Source organism: Centruroides sculpturatus, unplaced genomic scaffold, assembly GCF_000671375.1.
Source record: "Centruroides sculpturatus isolate CEXI.00-Female unplaced genomic scaffold, Cexi_2.0 scaffold197, whole genome shotgun sequence".
Taxonomy (NCBI): Eukaryota; Metazoa; Arthropoda; class Arachnida; order Scorpiones; family Buthidae; genus Centruroides; species Centruroides sculpturatus.
Genome location: NW_019384591.1, coordinates 706,110 through 729,685, shown reverse-complemented (window position 1 = coordinate 729,685; position 23,576 = coordinate 706,110). Strand labels below are relative to the sequence as shown.

General features: G+C 26.1%; 1 protein-coding gene across 2 annotated transcripts in view; it reads right to left on the bottom strand.

Annotated features, from left to right (window-relative positions):
• Positions 1-7,665, bottom strand: part of LOC111624749 (protein crumbs homolog 1-like) — a 49,244-nt gene extending 41,579 nt beyond the window's left edge. For both annotated transcript variants that reach the window (XM_023367685.1, XM_023367686.1), the window contains exon 1: positions 7,319-7,665. In XM_023367685.1, coding sequence (XP_023223453.1) covers positions 7,319-7,516 — 198 coding nt within the window. In that variant the 5' untranslated portion in view covers positions 7,517-7,665. The remainder of the gene's footprint in view (positions 1-7,318) is intronic.
• Between the last annotated feature and the right edge of the window lie 15,911 nt (positions 7,666-23,576).

Sequence of the window (23,576 nt, the reverse complement as noted above, 5' to 3'; positions counted from 1 at the left end):
GGATTAATAGAATTTTACAAAAATTAGTATCCATCAATAATTTTTGCTTCATTTAAAAAAATACCGTTTAGTCAAGCATATAAAAATATATTATAAATAATCACATTACGTATAATTAAAAGAATATTTTCCCCTAATTTATTATTTCCTTTTTCTAATTTGCAGATCATTTAGAAAAGAAGATGCGATCCACATTTTAAGAAAGAATCTTCTGTATCATTTCGAATAACCTCTAAAGCACTATACATTAAAATAATTACACGTCTTTCCTTTCGTCTAATAAGCAATGGAAATTATTAACGATAATTATGGATAATAAGAGCTATCATAATTCATTGTAAAATGAAAATCAATGCATTCAACCTTTGTAAAAACAAAATAAACATTGTTTAATACTAGCTTCATGTCTAATGGTTTCGATGATTATATTTTGATTCTTGGTTAATAGATGTTATAATTAATAAATAAACGTATAAAACTGAATAATTAGTATGTGTGTAGATGTTATGTAGCCATAATCCATTGTGTAGATATGAAGACTTTCAAGTGAAATTGTTCTTCTTTTCGCATGTATTGTTTACGATATTTTACGCAGGAAACAGTTTTCTATTGACGAGTTTCTGCATCTCTTATTTCAGAAATACAAAATGTAAAAGGGCGCTTTTAATATTTATCACAATGTATCATATATACATTAAAGAAATTGATAAAACACGATAAGAAGAGAAAATGATTACATAAGTGCATGTAGCCAATCGAATTTTGGCATTAAACGGAAGGAACCATTCTCATTGATCTCCAAATAAATTCTAGAGATTGTGTGCCAACGCTTGCAGTTCAATATTAGACGATTTCACTCCAGCAAATAGAAAAAAAGGGAAACAATCACCTTGACAACTTCACTGATAAACGTGAAAAATTCATTTTTCTATTTTTAGAAGCGTGCTGCGATTAAAACTGCAGGTCTTTCAATACTAGGACGTCCAATGGCATTAATCACTTTATCCATTAACTTGTTTTACCTTTTAATGCAGAACAAAATGCTGCATCTATTGAAGAATATTCTAGAGAAGTGATCAAACAACAAGAATGCAAATTTGTAATAAAAACAAAAAAAAATTTAAATTACGAAAAAAATAATAATAAAAACACAGCTANTATATTTATTACGTGGATTTCGAATAAAATTGGCTTTTCACAGCCACTGTGTAAAATCAGTGCAGTGAAGACATTTTTACAGGTGACTGTAATTACTGGGTTGTTTTCATTCAATGATAAATTACCTCGCTTTAACTTTCTCCAAGTTTTCAATACATTAGACTGGGTACTCGATATGGGTCATAAATTTGGTGACTCAATTAAAGGAAGACCCTACTTTCCTATTCTATTGCTCGATAACTTGAGAATGGTCGTCTATCCTTCTTTCTCCTTATATAGTAATTTTAGTTATTCTGTTCGAATTAAAAGCAGTTTTATAGTAGTAAAATTTTTATTTAAAAAAATTCTATTCAATAAATTACATTGTTCCAACAAAATACTGATTTTAAAATTACTTTAAAAGTAAATTTAAACGAATTAATCAGGAGAAAATAAAAGTAAATTAGGAGATAAGCTGAATGAGTTTTCTTTTATTATTACTGTATTATTATTATTCTTATTATTATCATTATTTTTCAGTTAAAATTAAATGTAAGAAGCGATTTAATTTTCATTTCATTCTATTTGTTGCAAAATAAAGAGAATTTGAATGATAAATTAACATTATTATGAGATAATTTAAATAGTTTTATTTTTCACTCGAAATGCAAATTGTAATAATTTTCGAATAATTTGAAATTTTCTTATTCACGTTTGTTGATATAATACATTCAAAATAAATTTTTAATATTTTAATATGTAAATTTGTGTATTAATACCAGAGGACACGAAGTTATTTCAATGAGAATAGATTGCTTTGTTTTGCTGTTGCTTACAAATTCATCATTAAACAGTGAGAAAATTCAATAAAATCTTAGTAGAAAAAATCTATTTGTAAAACAAAACACATTCAAACTGCATAATATAAAGTTTTGATACGATAACATAGTTCAATGTCTCAAAATTTATTGATCTGTTTATCAAACATTATTGAAATCGGCTTAGTAATCAATTAAATCAATTTGTTTGCGATATATAAACATATATTATGCTGTATGCATAAGGATTATATAGATGTATACATAATATGATCTACAGTTCCATAGACAATTCTGCTCTGTAATAATCTGTAAGGTATCAAACAATGGATTTTATATAAATTATTAATATATATATATATATTATAAATATATCTCAGTTTTAATTCTAATGAATAAATATAATATGATAATATAGTAAACAGATTTTATTTTGTTTCTGTGTAAATCGTGTAATACAATTAGTTCATTGTATCGTTGTTACACTTTAAAACTAAATTATAATTGAAATTCTTAGATAATAAATATTAAATAAATAAATTCGCTAAATTATTTTAATTTGTGACATTATATTGATTCAGTCAATCAAAATATCGAATATTATTTACAGCGTAAATGTCAAACCAATTCGATTTCAATATTTAAAACATGTTTCGAATGGCGAATATTTTCCTTCGAGGGTTTATTTTGTGTACTGTTATTCTAAAAACATCCGAAAAAATATGTCATAAAACTTTTTTTTTTACTATCGATTAATGTAAGCACTTAAATCGCCTTGTTAAAACCAAAAGTTGAATCTGCCCAACTTACTTTTTACATTTTTTATCTTTACCTATTTCTCTTTTTGCTTTTTATTAGTTTATTTCCTAACGTTCTTTTTTACATTCAATTTTTTATAGTCCTGTTTTTTTTTCCTATTTCACTTCTTTGTTTGTTAGGGAACATTTCATTCTCTTTTGCATTGTCTCACGTGAAACGTACACAGTTTTTCCAATTATGATTTCGTTTTACAAATTTTTTTCCATAGTATTTTATGATGTTTTACTTTTCTAATTTAAATTTTTCTTTATATTTTAAAGCATTTTTATCATTTCCTTTCCATTTTTTCTGACATTGTTTCTCTTATATTTAATTTACGCAATTTTTTTAAAAACTTATTTTCGTTTCATTTTCTGTTTCTCTCGCTTTCTGATGTTCCTTTCATCGCTTTTAACATTACATTTTTCTCGCTTTCGCACTTCTCGATACTTTTTACATTTTACTTTTTTCTAATTTTATTCTCTCTTATTTTTTTATAACTTAATTTCTTGCCATTTTACCTTCCATTCTTTAATTCTCTTTCATTTATTCCCATTTCCTTCCCACCCTTCTAAACCAGAACTACTTTAAAACAAGGTTAGAAAATCCCAGAAGGCAAAAAAAATTATAAAATTAATTCAGAAAAAATAAAAAATAAAATAAAATCTCATTATATAAACCGAATATAAAATATTAAATCAGTTAATTCGATCGATGAAATATTTAAATATTTAAAGGCCAATAAATTGACTAAACAATTTTCGTAGGTCATCAAATGTTAATTAAATATTTTTAAAAACTAATTAACAATTTGTTAACGTCTAATAACAATTTTCAGTTAAGATAGATAATCGATTTTGAACAATCAAATCGATTTTTACGTAATTGTTAATCACTTTTTTCCATTAAAACTATTCAAAATAAACTTAAATCATTAATTAAGTTTTAAAAAGTAATTAAATAAATTCGTCTTAACGCTTCGTTTAATTATTTATTGATAACTGATTATAAATAGCGCTCCGAATGACACGAATTCCTTTAATTTATATTGTAAAAATTAATTAATGTTTAAAAATTAACCGTGATATAAATATAAATGAATTTATATGAATCTATTAATTGATTTTATAATAATCACAAAAGTTATAAATTTAAAATATATTAAAGAAAATCGATACAAACTTATAATCACGAACAGAATGAATGATCTACTCAACCTTTTCCATCATCCAAAGTCATTATGATAATTCTATTTACTAGTTAATTAAATTTAAAATATATTTTTTAAATAAAAAATAACGTATATATTTATTATTTTTTTTAATTTTCCCCTTCCTTTTTGAAGATGAAAATTATAAATTTATGCAAAACATTAAATATTTCACGATTATCTTTCATAAAAATAATATCTAAAAAATTCCTAGGTTTTCGCTATTTACATTTAGAATTTCAAAAATATTTGCATTATTTCTGCATTTGCTTGTATTTCTTTTTATTATTTTATTTTAGAAATAAGTTTCTATGTTTTCGGCACGCAGCTTCCTTTCGGAAAATTACTTTTTTATAGATTTTAAAATCTCTTCAATCTCCTTCTGCAGAATCGCAGAAATATACGCTTTATAATGTAAAATTGGCTATTTGAACGATAGTATTTTCCATTCGATTTTGTATTAAAGTATTTTCACACCATCCAAAACAATGTATTAATACAGTTTCTGGCGGATAAAAAAATATCCAGAATTTTTATTAAATAGTTTGTTAATTCTAGTCTTATCCAAACTCAATTTGTACTTCGAATCAATTGGAAACTTTCGTATAATTTAATGCAATTGGAGGATGATGCTTAAAAATTTATTTATAAAACACTCTTGGGCATAAAAGGGGCAATGATTAATTTATTTTTATTGCTTGGATGAAGAAATAAACAAACGGAAAGTAACAGGGATCAGAATTCAAAGGTTTGGAGTGTTCGACTCATGTGCTATTCATCAGAGAACTGCATAGGATTCTCAAGACACGTATCTCTCTTAAGGAAAAAAACGAAGACGGCGACATTCAAATGAATCACACAAGCAAGAAATTGGAAATATGGCCAACAATGCATAACAATTTCCTTCAATAGAAGCACATGGTAGACAAGAAATCTATTTCTCCTCTTCCAAAATACTTGATACTCCATTAACTTATTCTTTTCTTTGCCGTTTTCTTTAGCGCTTTACTAATGTTTTATAATAAACAAGTAAAGATTAATGAAATTCTACGCTACTTAAAAGTTATTTCCGTAAAATATGCGCTAAGGTCTAGAATTTTGAAATTTTTATTAAACTAATTTCGACCGTCTTAAAATTAAAATATGCGATATGTAAATTTAACGACAGAATCGACGAAAATAAATTGTAATTTAATAGATTAAGAGGCGAATTTACGTCTAGAAATTCATATTTTTTACACAAAATACACAAAAAATATGATATTATCCTATTAATCAGTACAGACAGTTTGACCGATTGTTTTCTTATAAACGTCATCTCAGGTAAACTTTTCTCCATTCGAACTTATAAAGAATAAAAATGGAGATCTCATTTGTGATATAATGAATGGATGCATCAGCTGTATAAAGCTTTAACTCCTATACTAACAACGCCATGGCTTTCGCGCTGCAGATGTCGTGTTCAATCGCTGTGCATCGCTGCACACGTCACGGGAAAAGTAAGAAAAGTATCCTCTGTCTAGTACATATATATATATATATATATATATATTGATTCTTTATCCATGAAAAATTTCAATTCTGTTGCTTAGTAAAATTTTGCCAAATAAATAAATATACATACAAACATTAAGTATCAAATTATTTCCTAGTTTATTCTCTAAGATTTAATTTCTTCTCTCAATTAAGCTCCTATTTTTAAATATTTCATTTCTAACTCTTGATATTACAGCTTGTTAAATTATTATTATTAACCGCTAATTTACGGAAGAGATGTTTATTAATTAGTTTAATTGTAAGTAAGAGGGGCTGAGTTAGCTCTTTCAGCTCTTACTTAGTTTAAATAACGCTCTTACTTTCAACATCTGTTTTTAATCTTTTTTCCCTCTCTCTCTTTTATGAATTGCACTCGAAACTTCCATATTTTTTTATTTTTTAATGGAAGGTTACTAAACTAATAACAACTATTGGTTTATGGAAGAATGAGTAGGGAACAGCAACTTCCATCCCAGCCATTACTTACTCAAGGCTGCACATCATCCACAGGGGCGATGGGTGACAAAACCCAGGGCAATAAAACTCGAGTGACGTCATCCGAGTGGGAACAAATGCTCTGCACTGTATTAATTTTAATTCGGCGATTGTAGAGGAATCGTGCTTCGTGTTGAATTTTGTCGTCTTATCGTGTTATTCTTTCTCTAAAAACTAGAAAATTGAGCGATGCGTCCCGGAGGAGAGAGAGGAAATGGTGATGGTTTCTCATATACCATTCATCTAGAGAAGTTTGGTGGCGGATCTATAATGTTTTGACATTGTGACATATATCTTCGGCACTAGTCTTGTCGAGTTATCGACTTGGAGGAGAAAAATAAAATTACCGGATTTCGGTTTAGAAAGATTGGCCATATGTCGGATTTGCGTGTAATCGCTGCGTGGAAAATAAATGCCGATGACGTCACCGAATGTCACTTTTGAAGAATGAAAAATTAACTCCCACGCAAAGTCTTTTACTCTGATTTTACACCTCTTTAAATTTTATAAAACTCCCTGAAGCGCAATGATTCCGTGTCGCCGTTTCTTCTCCATTTATTATTAAAATTTTATTTCCAGATTAACTTTTGAGTATTTACTCTTTTGAAAATATAAGGATTAATGTAATTGTATACATTTATTTTTGACTTTTAAATGTATATCTTTATTCTATAGAACTGTGTAAATAAAGAACGACAGGGGAAAAAATTAAGTTTAGAAGTTAGAACACTTCTATACAACTGGGAGACGACAATGTATTAAAGGAATAAAAATCGTATAATACATTCATAAAGAAAAATTGTTTAAAAATTATACACAAAAGTCACGTTTTTTATGAAGAATTTTAAAATGTAACAAGATCAAAGTTAAAAAATAAAAAAACGAGAAACCTCGAAGAATAAAATGAAAAAATTGTATTGAGAAACTAAAACAAAAGTTGCATTTTCGGTAATAAAATCGTTTCTAACTTAAATATGAAATATAATCTGGCAAATTGTGTAGAAAGTAAAGGAGACAATGCGAATTTCGCTTGCCTAACGCTTCGCTACAAAATTACGTTTTATATATCCAGCAACATTTCTCAATAACCATCCAAGTTTGGAAATTCTCCAAACTCCAACCACAAGACAAGAATCTAAGAAGAAACACGAAACAGACTGGCAAAAATATCATTTTCGGGTATAAAATCTCGAGAAATGTTTACATAAAACTCTCATAAAACATTAACAAAGTAGAGCGTCGCGCGACGCTTTCGTAGGAGTATTACAACAGAAATTCGAAATACCGCTATAGATTTTTTTTAAATGAAATTACAAGTACTCACATTGGCTCTAGTTAGTACGACGTCCACATTTTGATTAGCTATCTGCCACGACCTCTGACCCATTTGTAATTGTGGCGAGGGACAGATTGGTTGGACCCCTTCTGACTTAGTAAATTGGGAAATTTCTGTGGGGATTGCCATATCGAAAGGCAGACAACTTGGAAAAATAATGGCAAAAATAATGAAGACGATAGACATTATTAAAGTTCACCTTTAAAATATCATAATACGGAAGAACTCCATTCACAACGTGTTTAGCTCGCTACCAGCAGAACCAGTGATGTCTACGTGTTTCGTGTTTCCGTCTGTCTGTCCGATCGATATATCCACGCGAGGGCGCTCACAAACAGCGGAACGACTGGCAGAAAATAACTTGGTGAATATTTTTGACCAAAGCGGGATGTATAATGAACTACACGCATTTACATTCATCAAATATGATACCGTGAAACTGCACGCTCGACTATTCGTGCTTAAACAACTATGTTTACAATTAACGGAATACCGAATTCTAAAATATTTATAATCATTTTTATAAAGTTTATCACGTCATTCGGCTATTTTTAAGAAAATTTTATTACAATTTAACACGTTATTTCTGATAATTGATGGTATTTTTAAAATCTATGCCACAACGCCAAATATTAATTTTCTTACAATTGTTTAACGGCATATATTTTTTAAATTTTCTACGAGAAATTCCATAAAATTGTCTTTACTATCTCTCTAATAATGCAAATCGGTACATACGATCATTATAATAATACACTCGCTAATGGAAATCTGTGGATTCAGAAAGTACAGTACATAAAAATTCAGACATTCGAAATTATAAATTTTATGACTTTACTTAACGAAAATCAGTTAATACGCTTCTATAAAAATCGCCATTTTTATTAAAATTATCACTAAGACGGGAAGAAACGTTTAAAAATAAATTTTAAATAATTATTTAAAATTCTTCTCCGTATTAAAAATAAGAAAGAGCTTCTTAAAGATTAATCATAAAACTGTCTAAAAATATACAAAACCAAATTCGATTTTATTTTTAATGTCATAAAATTAATGTGATAAGTTTATTTTGTTTTTATACTTTTTTTAAACTTTTTCTGAGAGAATTTCTTTTATTTTTCACAATATTTTAAAATAGTCAATTTTAATTTAATTTTCCTCTGAGCATTTCTAACGTTATCTACTTATTGTTCTTTTTTTTTTTTAGTAATAGCTTTTCGGGATAATATCTTATGTTTTTAACTCTTTTTTTATAATGTATTACTCTATTTCTTGATATAAATTATTCAAAACTTTTTAAAGTTATTGAAGGAAATGCATATATAGAGCTGTGTATATGTATTCTTCTTTCGGATGTTGTTCGAAAGTTTTATGATAAATTGAATTGGAAACAATATAAAACAGTTGTGATTAAAGTAAAAGTGTAGAAATTGTAAGTAATAAAAGAAGACAAGTGTAGTAAATCCAACATTTGATGATACAATACCTCAAAGCAGAATTTATCTGACCATTGATGCCTCTCTGGATGAGAAATTGCTCAAGTCTGATTTCCTACCTGATATACTTGGCTTCTTCTTAATAACCTAAGGGAACTCCGAAATAACTCATAATATATATATTGGAATTTTGTATAAAATAAAAACCCCATAAAAAATATGTATTTAATCTATAAAAATATAAGTTAAATTGTATATTTACACGTTCGATAATGTATATTGTATAGTCTAATATAATAAATTTTATGTTATGAATGAATTAATACACTTAAATGATTTTATTGATCTCTAATTATATTTTCAATAGAATTAATCGGGACGAAAGTACTATACAATTGAATTCAATACGGCGTATAATATAATATTGTTCAACAGCGTTTCCTTTATGATAAATTTCTGCAATTTCAGCAATTTGAATGTTATCGGTTATTGTTTTAATAATGAAATGACAATATTGAATTAAGTGTCACAATCTTGATACAAACGTCAAATATCTAAGAATCATTCAAGCAATAAACATGCAATACTGCTTCCTGTTAAATTCACATTGCTGATGAAATTCACAGGAAAAGTTTAAATATTCACTCTTCAACTGTTAATATTGTATCTTCTTCTTTCAATCGAAGGGAAACCGTCAACAATTTTACTTCCTAATTTTTTATATTTTGAAAAGTTTAAATTTCTAATTTTATTTACTCGAAAAATAATATTTAATAGATGCTCCATTCAAATCACTAATAAGGCAAAATTAAAATTAAAATATTAAACACGCTACAAGTAACTTATTAGTTTAACTACAATTTTCAATACTTTATCAGTTTTGAATTTAAAATGAAATATATAAAATTGCAAATTGCAAATTACAAAATATAATAATAATAATAATTTATATAAAACACCGCCCTAATATTTATTTAAATTTAAAATATTGTATAATTTTACTTTATTAAAAACACCTTTTAGTCACTCTTTATTTATATTTACATGTTTATCGTTTTAACTTTAATAGATGTAAATTACCATTAACTTGTCCTCTAGAAACGTCTAGAAGTTCCTTTAAGTTCTTAAATTTTCCTTTTAACGTTATACATCTTTTTGAAAAACATAAAGTGACCCATTACCTACTTTACTGTTTAGATTTATTTACATAGTTATCTTAGCTGTGCATCATCCATATAGATAAGTCTTTCTGCTCTATATTTACTATCGATTAGTCTTTCTACTCCAACGATCTTATAAAGACAGCTGTTATCTCACACCTGAAACTTTAATGAAAGCGATTTTACGGTGAGATTTATGAATGCATCGTCTTTAATTTATTTACCCTATAACTTAGGAAATTCCAAAAGGAGTTTACCTATGAGAAACTTTTAATAACGCTATTAAATCTAAAATGGCAATAAAAAAGAGACGAAAAATGTGTTATTAATTAATATTATTATTCTGTAATTTGAAATATAAAAATAATTTAATTACAATATAATTTTTACGAAAATAAAATCAGACATCCAGCTTTGATTTATGACGGAAGAATTTTTCTAGTTATTTAATATTTGGAGAAATTTTTTAAACTTTATATATTTTTCCCCTATTTAATGCCAATTTATGTAGGGAATTAGCGTGTTTAAAGCTGTAAATATAGTGAAAACGCTATTTTGATTTCTACTCAATGCAATTTTGATACTATTTTGATTTCTAGTTAAACATTTTAAGAACATTTTGAATTTTATATATTTCCCTTATTTAATGCCAATTTATGTAAGGAATTAGCGTGTTTAAAGCCATAAATATAGTGAAAATGATATTTTGACTTCTACTCAAGCTATAAAAGAAATAATATAAAGTATAAGAGATTTCGGAAAGAGTATAACAAAGATCTTCATGGCTTAGTCTATTGTTTTATAAATGTAAAAACATTCAATTTGAATAGTAAATCTGACGGTAAGCTATAATATTATATAACTAGATGGTTAGAAACAGTTAAAGTTCTTGTCTGGCTGTGATTCTCTATAGAATTAACGGATTTCATAAATTATTATTACAGATATTTTATTCTACTATCAAATTTATCTTACACGAGAAATTCTTGTACCTATATTAAATCCTTGTCGTACGATTATAGCGCAACTGACATGTTTATAAATGGATTAACAGCGCCGAAAGTCTGTAAAGTTCTGATATGTTGTAAATTAAACCTTATTTTATGAAAGGCGGCATTATATATGGTGTTGATTACAAATTATTTTGAATCCGACGAATGAAATATGGAGTGCATATTAAATAAGTATATTATATTGAAAGCTTCCATATGACACTCTCCTCACTTTCCATATAATATATCAAAGCATGGGTAAAGACAAACACGACATCTGTCAGAAAACTTTTGGTCATAGAGGTCCTTTGGGAACATATAGTCAAACGTATTTTTATTCTCTTTGTTCCTTAGTGATTAATGTCTTTTCTTTCTTCTATTTATTTTCTACTTATTTCTCTAATGACTCCCGGAAGACTCATCAAGCCGAATGTCATATATGTAATACGCGGTTAACTTCTATTTTTGGAATTTTTCTCTGATATATAATTAAATTTACATCCGTAGAAAAGCTCCTATATTGTTTCTGCTTACACATTAACTGTTCAAAGTACACGTTCGAAATTTCGAATTTTTTTTGCTACGTATGGTAGAGAAAGTCGGGTAAGATAGATTCGTTTATTTTAATTAATAAATTTGTAAAATAAAAATATATTATTTTAACTAAGTAGATATAAAATACATTGTCGCATCTTCATAACAAGTCGTCAAATTTAAAATCTGCCATGCATTCTTGCAAAATAACTACATCAATAGCACACCATATACCACAGTGTCATTGACAAGTTTCCACATAAACTCAGACTTCGAACAAAGTTTCTTCTTAAAATTTTATTTAATAAAATATTCAATAATTATTACATTTTTATTAATTATTAAGCGCTTTTATTTAACTTGCTTCGTATGTCCACAGATTTTTAAACTCAAATTTTATCCACTTCTAATTAATAAGGCTGAAACTTTGAGGACACAACTAATTCCGATAACAATGATGTTTTATGAGGTTGGACCACCTACCATCCTCCCCACTCCGAAATACTATAAACATAACCAAACATAGAACTCACGTGTATATGTAAATACATTGCAGTGGTGTATATGATGGTTGGCCCACAGCATCTTCTAACCCCGATCTCGAAAAACATGATCAATAAAAGCTTTTTTTTCATTTTAATTTATTTTAATTTTAGAATATTCTTAGTCGCAAAAATCGAATTTTAATATTATCATCTTGTGTAAAAAATTGAAATAATTTAACTGAAATACAACAGTATTTTATTTTTTCATTTTGAAAATAAGTGAAAGTATTAAATTTATCTTTAGCTCAAATCTTTATTTAAAGAAGACAAATTATCTACAAATTTACCGATAATATGATCTGCATTATCTATATAGAGGCTCGAAATCTGCCAAAGTTATAGACTAATTGATTATATCTCAACTATAATATCATAGTAATTAAATTACGATGATATTTTTGCAGCTGTATGGAATCACCGACAATGGCATTCGAGATTGATTGAGGAATTTTATTCTGTTATTTAAAAAAATCATATTAACATTATCATCGTAACGGTAACTAGATGCTTTGTTGATGCTTTTATCTAAATTAACTGCAAATATTGCCTCAAACTAGTTTCCTTTCTTGAAAATGCATTGCTAATTTACAGATATACTTTTGATATAAATTCTACTAAATAAAATTTCAATTTCATGCTTTATAAAATTTACTTTAAATGTTAAAGTTTGTTTCAAATCTAATGCAAAAATAGCAAAAAGTAACATCTAAAAGTAAACATTTTAATCGGAAATAAAATTACAAATTAATAATTTTTTATTATATAAATCACAAAATCTAATTTTATTATTTATATTAATAATTATGGCATTGAAATCAGGCAAAATGTCTATTTTCTTCATGTTTATCTTTCTTTCCACGACAATATTTAAAAGATCAAATGAAGGCTACTTTCCTATTCGCACAATTGTTGGTCATCTGTGAAAATTACTAAAAAAAACAATTTATTTAATTATTTAATTTCGATTTCAAATGTTTTAAATATAAACAGTTATACATTATACATACAGTTATACATACAGATCCCAAACTATTAAATCCCTGTTACTACGAAAATACATAAATATTATTAGCCCCCAAAATATGAAATTATGAAAATATGTTAGCCCCTAAATATTAGCCCAAAAATATAAAAGTACGAAGGGATTAGTGATATCGAAAATAGACTAGAACGAGAGAAAACTCCCGATTATCCATTATTTAAAATAATGATTGTTCATTTTGTCTATCTTTTCTCGCTTTCTTCTATATCTTTCCGACTGCATGATTGAAGTAAATCGTTTTTTATTCAAACTAGAAATCTTGTTTTTTTACTTTCGGCAGCAGATAAATTACAATTTTCGGATACTGCTGTAGTATTTTGAGTCATACATCACGGCTTCCTATCGTCTCATATGCTACACTCCTATGATTCTTAATGATGCCTGACATTTAGTCATTAGTTGTTCTAAGAGAGATACTCTCTCAATGTTGATGAGTACAGTTCTTTAAGAATTCCAGTCTCTATCAATTGCTGACACCAACCATTAATTAGCTAGGAATGTTCTCGAACCACTAATGTGCGATCGAACCCCGACAGTGTTTTAATTTCGCCAAGGACCTGACCTTAAAGCGCTCTTTGCGCCTGGTTTTATTTAATATTTATACAAAATAATCGTAAATTAATTAAATTTATATTTTATTAAATTAATAAAAAAAACCTATCTGTATATATACTGAATGGAAAATATTTATAAATATCACGTAAATATAAATGTTACGTGTTTATACTCGAGTCATAAATCTTTAACGTTGAAAGGTAGAAATCGAAAATAACTTAAAGCACTTAACGGGGAAAAAAATGCTGAGAAAATAACTTTTCCTCTTATTTTTAAGACCTATAAATACGTTATGAAGAGAAGAGACTGTAAATCAATTCCCAATTTAAAAAATTGGAATAAAAAACTGTTTATGCAAAATATTCCTAATAAGCTACACGATTGAATAGTAGAAAATTAGCTTTTAAATTAGTTTAAATAATCAATTTGAGTAATTTAATAACAAAGAGAAGCGTTGACTTCATAAACAGTCCATCTCTATCTTCAACCTTTTAAATTTATAACTGTTATAACTAAAAGTGAATGTTAATACAACAGCTGTTGCGCTTTCTTAATGACGTTAGCTGCATCTTAATTAAGTCACATTACCTATTGGAGCGATCAAAATGAAGAAAAATGTATTGCAAAAGGTAGAAAATTAAACCTATCAAACTGATTTCCCTAATGACTTTTTCAACAGATCTTTCCATAAGTTTATAGAATGTTTATTTCTCTAAGATTTTTGCTTTCATCAATTATTTATTTATTTTTATTTATATATTTTGCATAATTTATTTCTCTATTTCCATTTAATTCTACTTTTTGATTCAAAAACTGAATCATATTTTTCTCTAGAGAATATTTTTTCAATATTTAATTTTCATTTCTTTAATTATTTGTGATTTTTATTTATTTTCTAATTTAATTTATATTAATAATAGATTTCTAATTGAATTTACATAGTATGTTTGCATTTATATAGGCTTATAATTTATGAAATTCTTCAAATTATCAATAATTAATTAAAGAATTGATTGATTATTTAATAAATTCATAATTACTTTGAGTCTTGTGTATGAAAGTTTAATACGTTGATATTACAAAAAAATTGTTTTATAATAGAAAAATAATGTTTTCGTCTAGTAAATGTCTATTAAACTTCGTTTACTATCGGCAAAAATCAATTTTCGACTCGTCTATCGATCAAAAATGATTAAATATTGAAAAGTAGCGAATTAAATACAGATTAAAATAGAATTTTATTCATTATGCAGCAATATAAAAATTTACTGGTTTAAAAATAAACTAAAGAACCATTGAATTTATAATTGGATGCCACAACTATAAAGTTTTAACAAGTTTATAATTTAATTATTTAATTAAAATTTTCAGTAATAAAATTTAAGAGCATAAATATTAAATTAAAAAATAAAAAAAAGTTAAAAACTTTTTTTATTTTATAATTTGCAAATGTTAACTAATTAAATTAATTAATTATTTATTTTTTAAATAAATTTATCAAGCTTTTTTTTAGTTAAATTAAAATTAATCAAATGTAAGTTCTGTAGGTTATTTATTTTTTTCAATGATATTTACAGTTGGATAAAATCAACTTAAAATATGATAAATAAATATTGAATGTGAAGTCAGTCGATGTTATGATATAAAAACGAAGTTAAAATCAAAAAGTTTCGTCAGTGCAAAAGTTAGCCATTCTCTCCCAAGAGAAATCCAAGGAGGAGGGAGGAAATAGGGAAAAAATCCCCAACAACTTTTACAAATTTGAAATTTAATGTCTTCAGAAAGACTCACTCAACCTTACAATCTTCTGTTCAATTTTATTGAGAAATTCCTTCGAAGGAAAAAGCATCAAGTAAAATCTTGTATGTACAAAATGTCTAATTTCATAAAGAAAGAAAACGTCAAAACAACTGAAAACATTATTTTTCGTTAGTAAATATGCTTTTAGAATCGTGTTTTCTTTCGAATTAAAAGAGTCATTTCCTTAAAGGAATAAAGTTATTCGAAATATCATTAAAATCATTAATTCTATTAAGACTGCTTAATGAGAAAAGCACACATCATGAAAGAATTAAATAGAGAAAATTGATGCTATCATTTAACTTGATTCAGTTGTCTAACGATCTACTTTCTCAAGACTTAACTGAATTATAATAAATAGCTTTCCTGTAATCGTTACAACTTGACCTCTAATATTTAGGTCGATTTCTCATTAAACATAAACATATAAATTGCTCTTCAGGAAGAAAAATATTCTGATTAAATTATCTAACATACAATTTAACAAAAGATTAATATATAAAATTCTCTATTTAACACGTTAATCTGATTATTTTTAAACAATCCTTTTAAATTTTTAATAAGGTAATTCGTTAGTTTAAATTTATAACGTCATAATTCAGTGTTTCTTATTGGTTAATTACATTGCACGTGCCAAATTGAATTTAAAAACTAGCCAATTTTAACGAGGTACGCTAGTGAAACTGGGAAGAAAATGTCAATTGCAGGACACGTGGATAAATGACAAAATTTTCGCTTATTTTATTAAAAATATATTTTAAAAATTTAAAGTATTTTGTAATAAAAACTCTTGTAAGTTAATACTGATAAGTCTGATTGAGCTTGGGTATCAAATTCTGTAGGATAGGTTTTTCTCTTGAAATGTCAATAATGTGAAAGTAGATTGAGACGAGACAACAAAACACTAACGTGTGTCGGACAGTTAATCGAAACTTTTGTTGAAATATCCAAGAAAGAAAGAAAAAGGAAAGTTAGTTTTTATAAAGGGTTGTGACCCATTCAAGGGCATTTGTCACTTAAGGGAATGAAAGTTCTTGTTGGTTCGGAACAGATAGCATAAGCTATGTCTATTTCTTACGAAATAGCATAAAATGGCATTACGAGTCAATCACTTGTGAAATGTCTCATGGGAAATTTTGGGCGAACCTCTAGTACTAGGGGTATATATTTCAATGTCCCCGAAATATCTTTTATTTTTCGAGTTTTTAGCCTGAAAGTTTTTATTCTATTGTAAATTGCTTCGAATGCAGAAAAAAAAATTATTGGACTATTGTTTAATACTATCAAAATTTTCCCGAAGGTTGTGCCAATATTGGGATGAAAATGCTTTTGAAAACCTCCGCACTCTTTTCTAAGGAGTCATTTTGGCAAGATAGTAAAGAAAAGTCGAAAGTTTGTGAAATATCCGTTCTTTTAGAGAATACTACAATAGTCCATAAGAGTGCAATTTTATCATGGCAACACATTCGACTACATTTTATCAGGAATATCAAAGAATATTATCATTTTATCAGGAATATAAAAGAATATCATAATCAAGAATTTCGTATATCCAAACCTCCTTTTTTCTCGCTATCTACCTGAAGAATATTTCCAACTGTACATAATTCTTGAAATGGATGTCATTAGTTTTGGCATGTATCCAGGTCATCGTGTGCCAAATTGAACACTAGTTTTCGAAGAGGCTATAAAATTTTTAGAGATACAACTCTGCTTTATGCAGCATTTAGTCTCTTTCAATCAAATAATCAATATGTAGAAGTAAAAGAAAAAAAAATGTATTTCTTTATATTTTACGAAGAAATTCTTATTGAATAGATAGTCGAGTAGTGATATTATATTATTAAAATATATATAAGTGGGATGAGTTTTAGTTTGATCAACACAGAAGCCAATTTGTACAAGAATCATCTAAAGGTCAAACAAATTGGAAAGAACCTATAAAGACAACGAAAGAACATTACAGCGATCGGTTAATTACAGAATCGATTTGTTGAATTATAAAAGACCATTAGTTCCGCCCAACTGTGCTTTACCTGTAAGTTAGAAGACAATACAAGGCGTCAAGACAAAAGCTACAAACATATTTTTTTACATCGCAATACAAGACAATCTCGTTTAATTACAAGCCATTTTAAAACTTCTTTAAATATTTCATCCGGTTGAAAAATATTAATGAAAATCACTTGGGATATTGATAGAATAAGAACTAAATCTGTAATGGTCCATTAAAGAAATAATGAGTTTCACATGTGAAATATTCGAAAGTGAATTAATGCAGGACATGTTCTTCGATAAGTATGATGAAAGTACATGATTTATAACTGTTTCAAATTCATATTAAATATCTAAGTTGTTGTTGATAACGGATAAATTATGCTATTTAAACAGATATTTTTTAACTTACTTAAATATATAAAATTTAAAATTATAAAAGATATAATTCTATTAATATCGCTGTTTCTGCTTTAATTTATCGTTTGCTTGACATAAAAATTTAATTATTTATCAAAAAAATCAATGATGTTATCGATTTCTGTCTAAAACTCTGGCATTTTATAATTTAATTTTAAGTAAATAACAGAATCGTCAATAGAATGATGAAACGTAGCTCAGTTTGATTTAAGATCTTGTTAAATTTTACAAAATATACCTTTTTAAATTTAGATTTTCTAAGTAAATATATATAAAAAAATAGTGAGCTTTTTTAAGTCACTTTCTTCTTCGATTTTCTCACTCGGTTACACGTTGATTTTCACCTTTCAATAAAACATCCAATAAAAAATAACACTACGTTCACCTTGAAAATATCTTATTGAATTTAAACTTCTATCTATAGAAGACATATTACTTCTCTCCTCCCGAACAAAATTAATGATGGAGAATTTCATAAAAATTTACTAAAATATTATTATCTTAAAAATGATCCTTTTTTAAAAAAAATAATAATAATAAAGTAATAATAAATTACACAAATTTCTTATAATGAGAAATTGAGATGAAGAAAAATGTTTTAAAAAATTGATCTACCGAGAGAATATTAAATAAATATAAATTTGTAAAAGTAATTTATGTCAGAATTCTTGCTTTAATGATTGATTGTAAGGGATTTCTGAAAGAGGGGAAAAAATAATTGTTCTTATTATTGATTAAGGAAATGCTTCAGTTTCCTTTTCTGGAGCGGAATCCTTTAGAGAATACAAAATAAAAATTAAAGATAGCAGGAATTTGTTGCTGAGAGAGAGAGAGAGAGAAACAGGAAAATAAACCATTCTTCTCTCTACATGTTTTCTTCATATTCTAAATATATTTTTGAATAATCAAAACTCCACAATAGTGAACACGAAATATTCTTTATAAATTAAATATTCAATCAAACATATCATCAGAAAATGCAAATTGAAGCCCTATAGAAAGCCAAGAAATGGAAGAATTGTTAATAAAAAAAAAATTTAATTTGGTTTTAATATATAATTCATTTTATGCAAACCGTCAATAATTTTTTTACTAATATTTTATTTTTAAGGATATTTTAAGAAGGTTTGAATAAAATATTTTTTATATGTTATATCGATATCAATAAATTTGTAGAGTAGAATTTCGTATCTCATTTATTATAAAGATGTTTATTTTTTATCATTTGCTGTAGGAATTGAAGAATGAAACAGAAAAAGTAAACATATAAATTTCTAAAGGGAGAGAATATATTTAAAATATTTCATTAAAGTTACATTCTCTACGGAAACTTGGAGTTTATTTTGATAAAATTATATAAAATAAATAAGTAAGGTTATCAAAATACTCAAAAATTCTCTTAGAATATAAATATTTTACTATTTTTTTACACGAGTGCCAAACTTTACAACAATAATTTTAACTTTATTAATTATATAATTATTTCAATGTTTTTCTATATCAATAATGTTTTAATTTATTAAAACTCGCTAAAAATGAATAATTAGAGTAAATAAATCATTTCATTTCTTAAGTATATGAGCATTACAACTTGGTCTTTACGGTTGCAGTTGTCCATTGCAGTAGTTGCTTGCAATTACAAAAATCCTAAGAAAGAAAACGGTATTAAATATTTTATTACTGTCTACTTGCATTTGTATTTGTATGTGTTCTTTCTTTAAAAAAATGTAAGTTATTCTTAAAGAAAATAACATGAATGATACAGAAATATCCCTGTTGATAATACAAATAATTTTACTTACGCAAAATTTATTCATTTATAAATAACTAATTATTTTATATTCGTAATCTGATAAATTAAGGCTCATAAACAAAATATTATTTTAATTAATCTGTGAATAAATATGATTAAATGTTTACCTAAATTGACTTTAAATATTCATCTAAACGCTGTGATTATTCAATAATTTTTGGGTTGATACATGATAATTAAATTAATTTAAGTAACAATAGAAAAATAATATTCTTTTACACAAATAACTGAAAATTCAAACAAGAAAAGTCATTATGCATATAAAATTTATCATTAGTTTCCATAATTTGCATGACGATCAAAAAACAATAATTAGTTACTTTAATTCGAAATATTCACAGAGATTGATTTTTATCAATTTTTGTGAACATTTTTTTAAATTTTATTTTATTTTTTGTTGAATTGGTAGATAAATACACTTGCAAATGCCTTCGGGAATTCGTGTTTAAAAAAAAATTCCAAACTAAATTATTCCGTTATCCACGTGGTTTGCTTCAATAAAATTGATAATGATATTCACTTTTATTTTTCACTCTCAATAAGTAAACTAAACCAAATTAAAGCTAATAAAGTATCTTAATAAAAAATAAAATAATATAAATTTGACTTTATAATATTTAAATTAATAAAATTTATACAGTATATTACACTAGACAATAATAAAGTTAAGGTGTGATATTCGTCAGTGAAAAAATGCAAATATATTGTTTTTTTGTTTTAAGAATTATTTATAAGTTTATTAACATAATAAATTAATAATTTAATAATATTTAATTATATAATTTTTAATAAAGCAAAGTTAAACATCTAAACGTATTAATAATTCATTTTTGTCTTAATATAAAAATTCCAAAATACTTACCTTAAAAGGATTCCAATAATTGAATTTTCTATTATGAAAATTCTGTAGATTCTCTCTTAGAACCAATCTGTAAGAAGGAAAAAGAAAAAAAAATTTAAATCATTATATACGTAGCAGGTAATTTCATTATAAAATTCCATTACAAATTCCTATCTTAACAAGGAAAAAAATTATTGGAAAATTAAACGGTTCGATTTTACTTTTGTTTCTGTTTCTGTTTTTTTATTTACTTTTTTTAGAAAGGTGAAAGGTCATCGTTAAAAAGATACGGATGATTTAAAAGAGCTTCTTAAAACGATGTTAGAAATTGATGTTATATCTATTCTCTGCCAAAATATTAGTCCTGTTTGTGCCAAAACTAAAGGATTTTTCCTGTTTCTTTCACACAAAATAATAAAAAGATTAATGATAATAGGGTCAACACAAACGCTAAATTAGGGAAAGAAAAAATGGGATTCAATTACATTAGTGATTCAAATTTGCTACAAGAATAGTCTTCTTCGATTCATTATGTTTTATTTCTCAATTTCAGACATTTCAGGCCATTTTCATTTGATTGTAAATGTCTCTTTTTAACTATTCAAAAACTTTATCGTCAATATATTCATTGAAGTAAAAAAATAGATCGATGATACAAGCTCGCTCCTATTTATAATGATGATTTATTTATCTGTTAATATTCTATATGAAGTTAAGATTGAGTAATTTCTACGTCACCATAGACTCAAGTTTATTGAAGATAAGAAGTTTCTCGTGTGAAAAATGTCAAGGTCAATTTTTTATTTTTCATTTATGTTGTGAATGTAGAGATAGAAGGTCTCCGGAGGATGTGTAACGTTATATTTTCAAATGGTTATAACTCTATGGAAGATTTATATTCTAAGTTATTTCAAGGAATATAAATTCTTATCTGGATATGTTAATTTAAAATATTTAATGGGATCAAAGTTAAAATATGTTTATTTAGTGTAATAATTTAAAAAAAATACATATATAAGTAATTTTCTATGTATTTTCTTCAAGTTTGAAGAATTAAAAACAATGTATCCCCCTTGTAACGGGAGTGTAATTCCTATTACTATAAATAATTTATAGTTTAGATACTTATACAATTGTAAATCATCGTATTGAAGTATTTGTTACTGAATTATTTTATTAAGGAAGAAAATAGCATCTTTAAAAAATTTCTATAGCTGTCATCTATTGATCAATAGTTGTAAAATGTCAAAGATGCATTATTAAAACTATAAACCTGTGTGACGTAATAGTTTATTTTAGACAGCTCTGTAAAGAAGACAGTCGAGAGCCAGTCTGATTTCTATCAAAAACAAGTGACTACAATTTTTTCCCCTGTAAATTTAATTAATTATCTTGATAATTAGGGAAATTTTCTATTTAAAATATCAATGTCGAGTGATTACTAATCATAAATTTTAATTATAAAATTTAATATGTACAGGTTAATTACCGTACATCGCGACATCCATCGCCAAAATTAATTATAAATAAAATGTCAATTTATTATTATTTTTTCCTAATTTTTATCCTTATGTGTAATATACAAGCGACCCTTTTTTTTCGAAATTAAGGATTATTTATGAATAAACTTCATAGAAAAATTAAATAAAAATTTTTAGTTTTTACAATTTTCCCATTCGATCTTCAGGGAAACATTTTTCCCCGAAGATATTCGAATTATAGTTTTTTTTACCTTATGTGAAAAAAGATTAATGAGTTAATGGAAAATCATAAGCTCAGAACCTATTTTTTGTTATATTTTAGACAAGAAAAACTAATTAATCCTGTAATTTTTGTGGCATCCCTTTTAAAATGTGAAGAATGCAACTTTTTCTCTTCCTTTACAAAACTTTCTATAAGCATGAATTTAAAAAAAAAATGGTAAGAAAAAATTAAATAAAATACAAGACTTTAACTGATCAAAAACTAGGTTATAAGATTGTTTCCAGATGATAAATTGTCGATTTATAAATTTGTATTCGATGAAAATATGCAGAAATTTCTTATAATTTTTTCCCCTGTAGAATGAGTTTTGTAAGATTCATCTCCATTTTGGTGTGCTGTACTTAAATAAATCATATTTTTAAATTTTTCCTTTCAAAATCTTATCACTTTTCTCATTTAGAAAGAATACACCTAGAAGTAATAAATCATGAAAAATAGCAATAAACTTTAAAACATAAACTCTTCTTCAATATTTCTTATGCCCGTAGCCTGTTTTATATTATCCATAAAATTTTGAAATTATGGATTAAAATATTTAATTTGAATCATAAAAATTATCATAAAATTTATTACGTAAAAAATTAAAGTTGTTCAAAGTTTTTAAACAAATTTTTGTAGATTTTTTAATAGATGACTCATCTATCAGTCATAATATTGTATGAAATCAAACCTTGATATAGTGCTGTACTCCATTGGAGTGGTGCACTCAATAAAATCTATCTATCTAAACCTCGATATAGTGTTCTCCTAAATTCTCGTATAGCGCAGATAAATAGTTGCGAATGCATTTTTCCTCAAATAAAAAAAAAAATGCTAAATGTACGTATTCGCATTGCAAACGGCATTGTTTTCACTAAAATATCAAACAAACTTGCTTATAGACCTCACTACAAGGCATAACTCTTATTATTTGAGTTTACTATTACTTCAGTTTAGCGCCAACTTGATTTAGCGTTAGTTTCAGGGGTCGTGCACTAAATCGAAGTCTGACTGTTATTCATTCTATAACAATTAAATTTTAAGCATTTTAAGTAAAATAATTTCTATTTTTAAAATAAATTTACTGATAATTTTAAAAAACGATTAGTTTTAAAGCACAAATTTCAAATATAAATAAAGATTAAATTATAAATTTATATTTTGTAATAACACATAAAGTTTAGGACAGACGGTTTATATAATTTAACAATTTAGAAGTTAATGAATAATGGAAATAAAATAATTACTCGGTGGTTATAATAAATTAAGAGCTTCGTCAGTCGGGTGCTTATAATAAATGTCACGAAACTGATATGGAAAGGACAATGGGAAAGATATTGTTGGCACCTGATAATTGTCTTGCTTCTTGC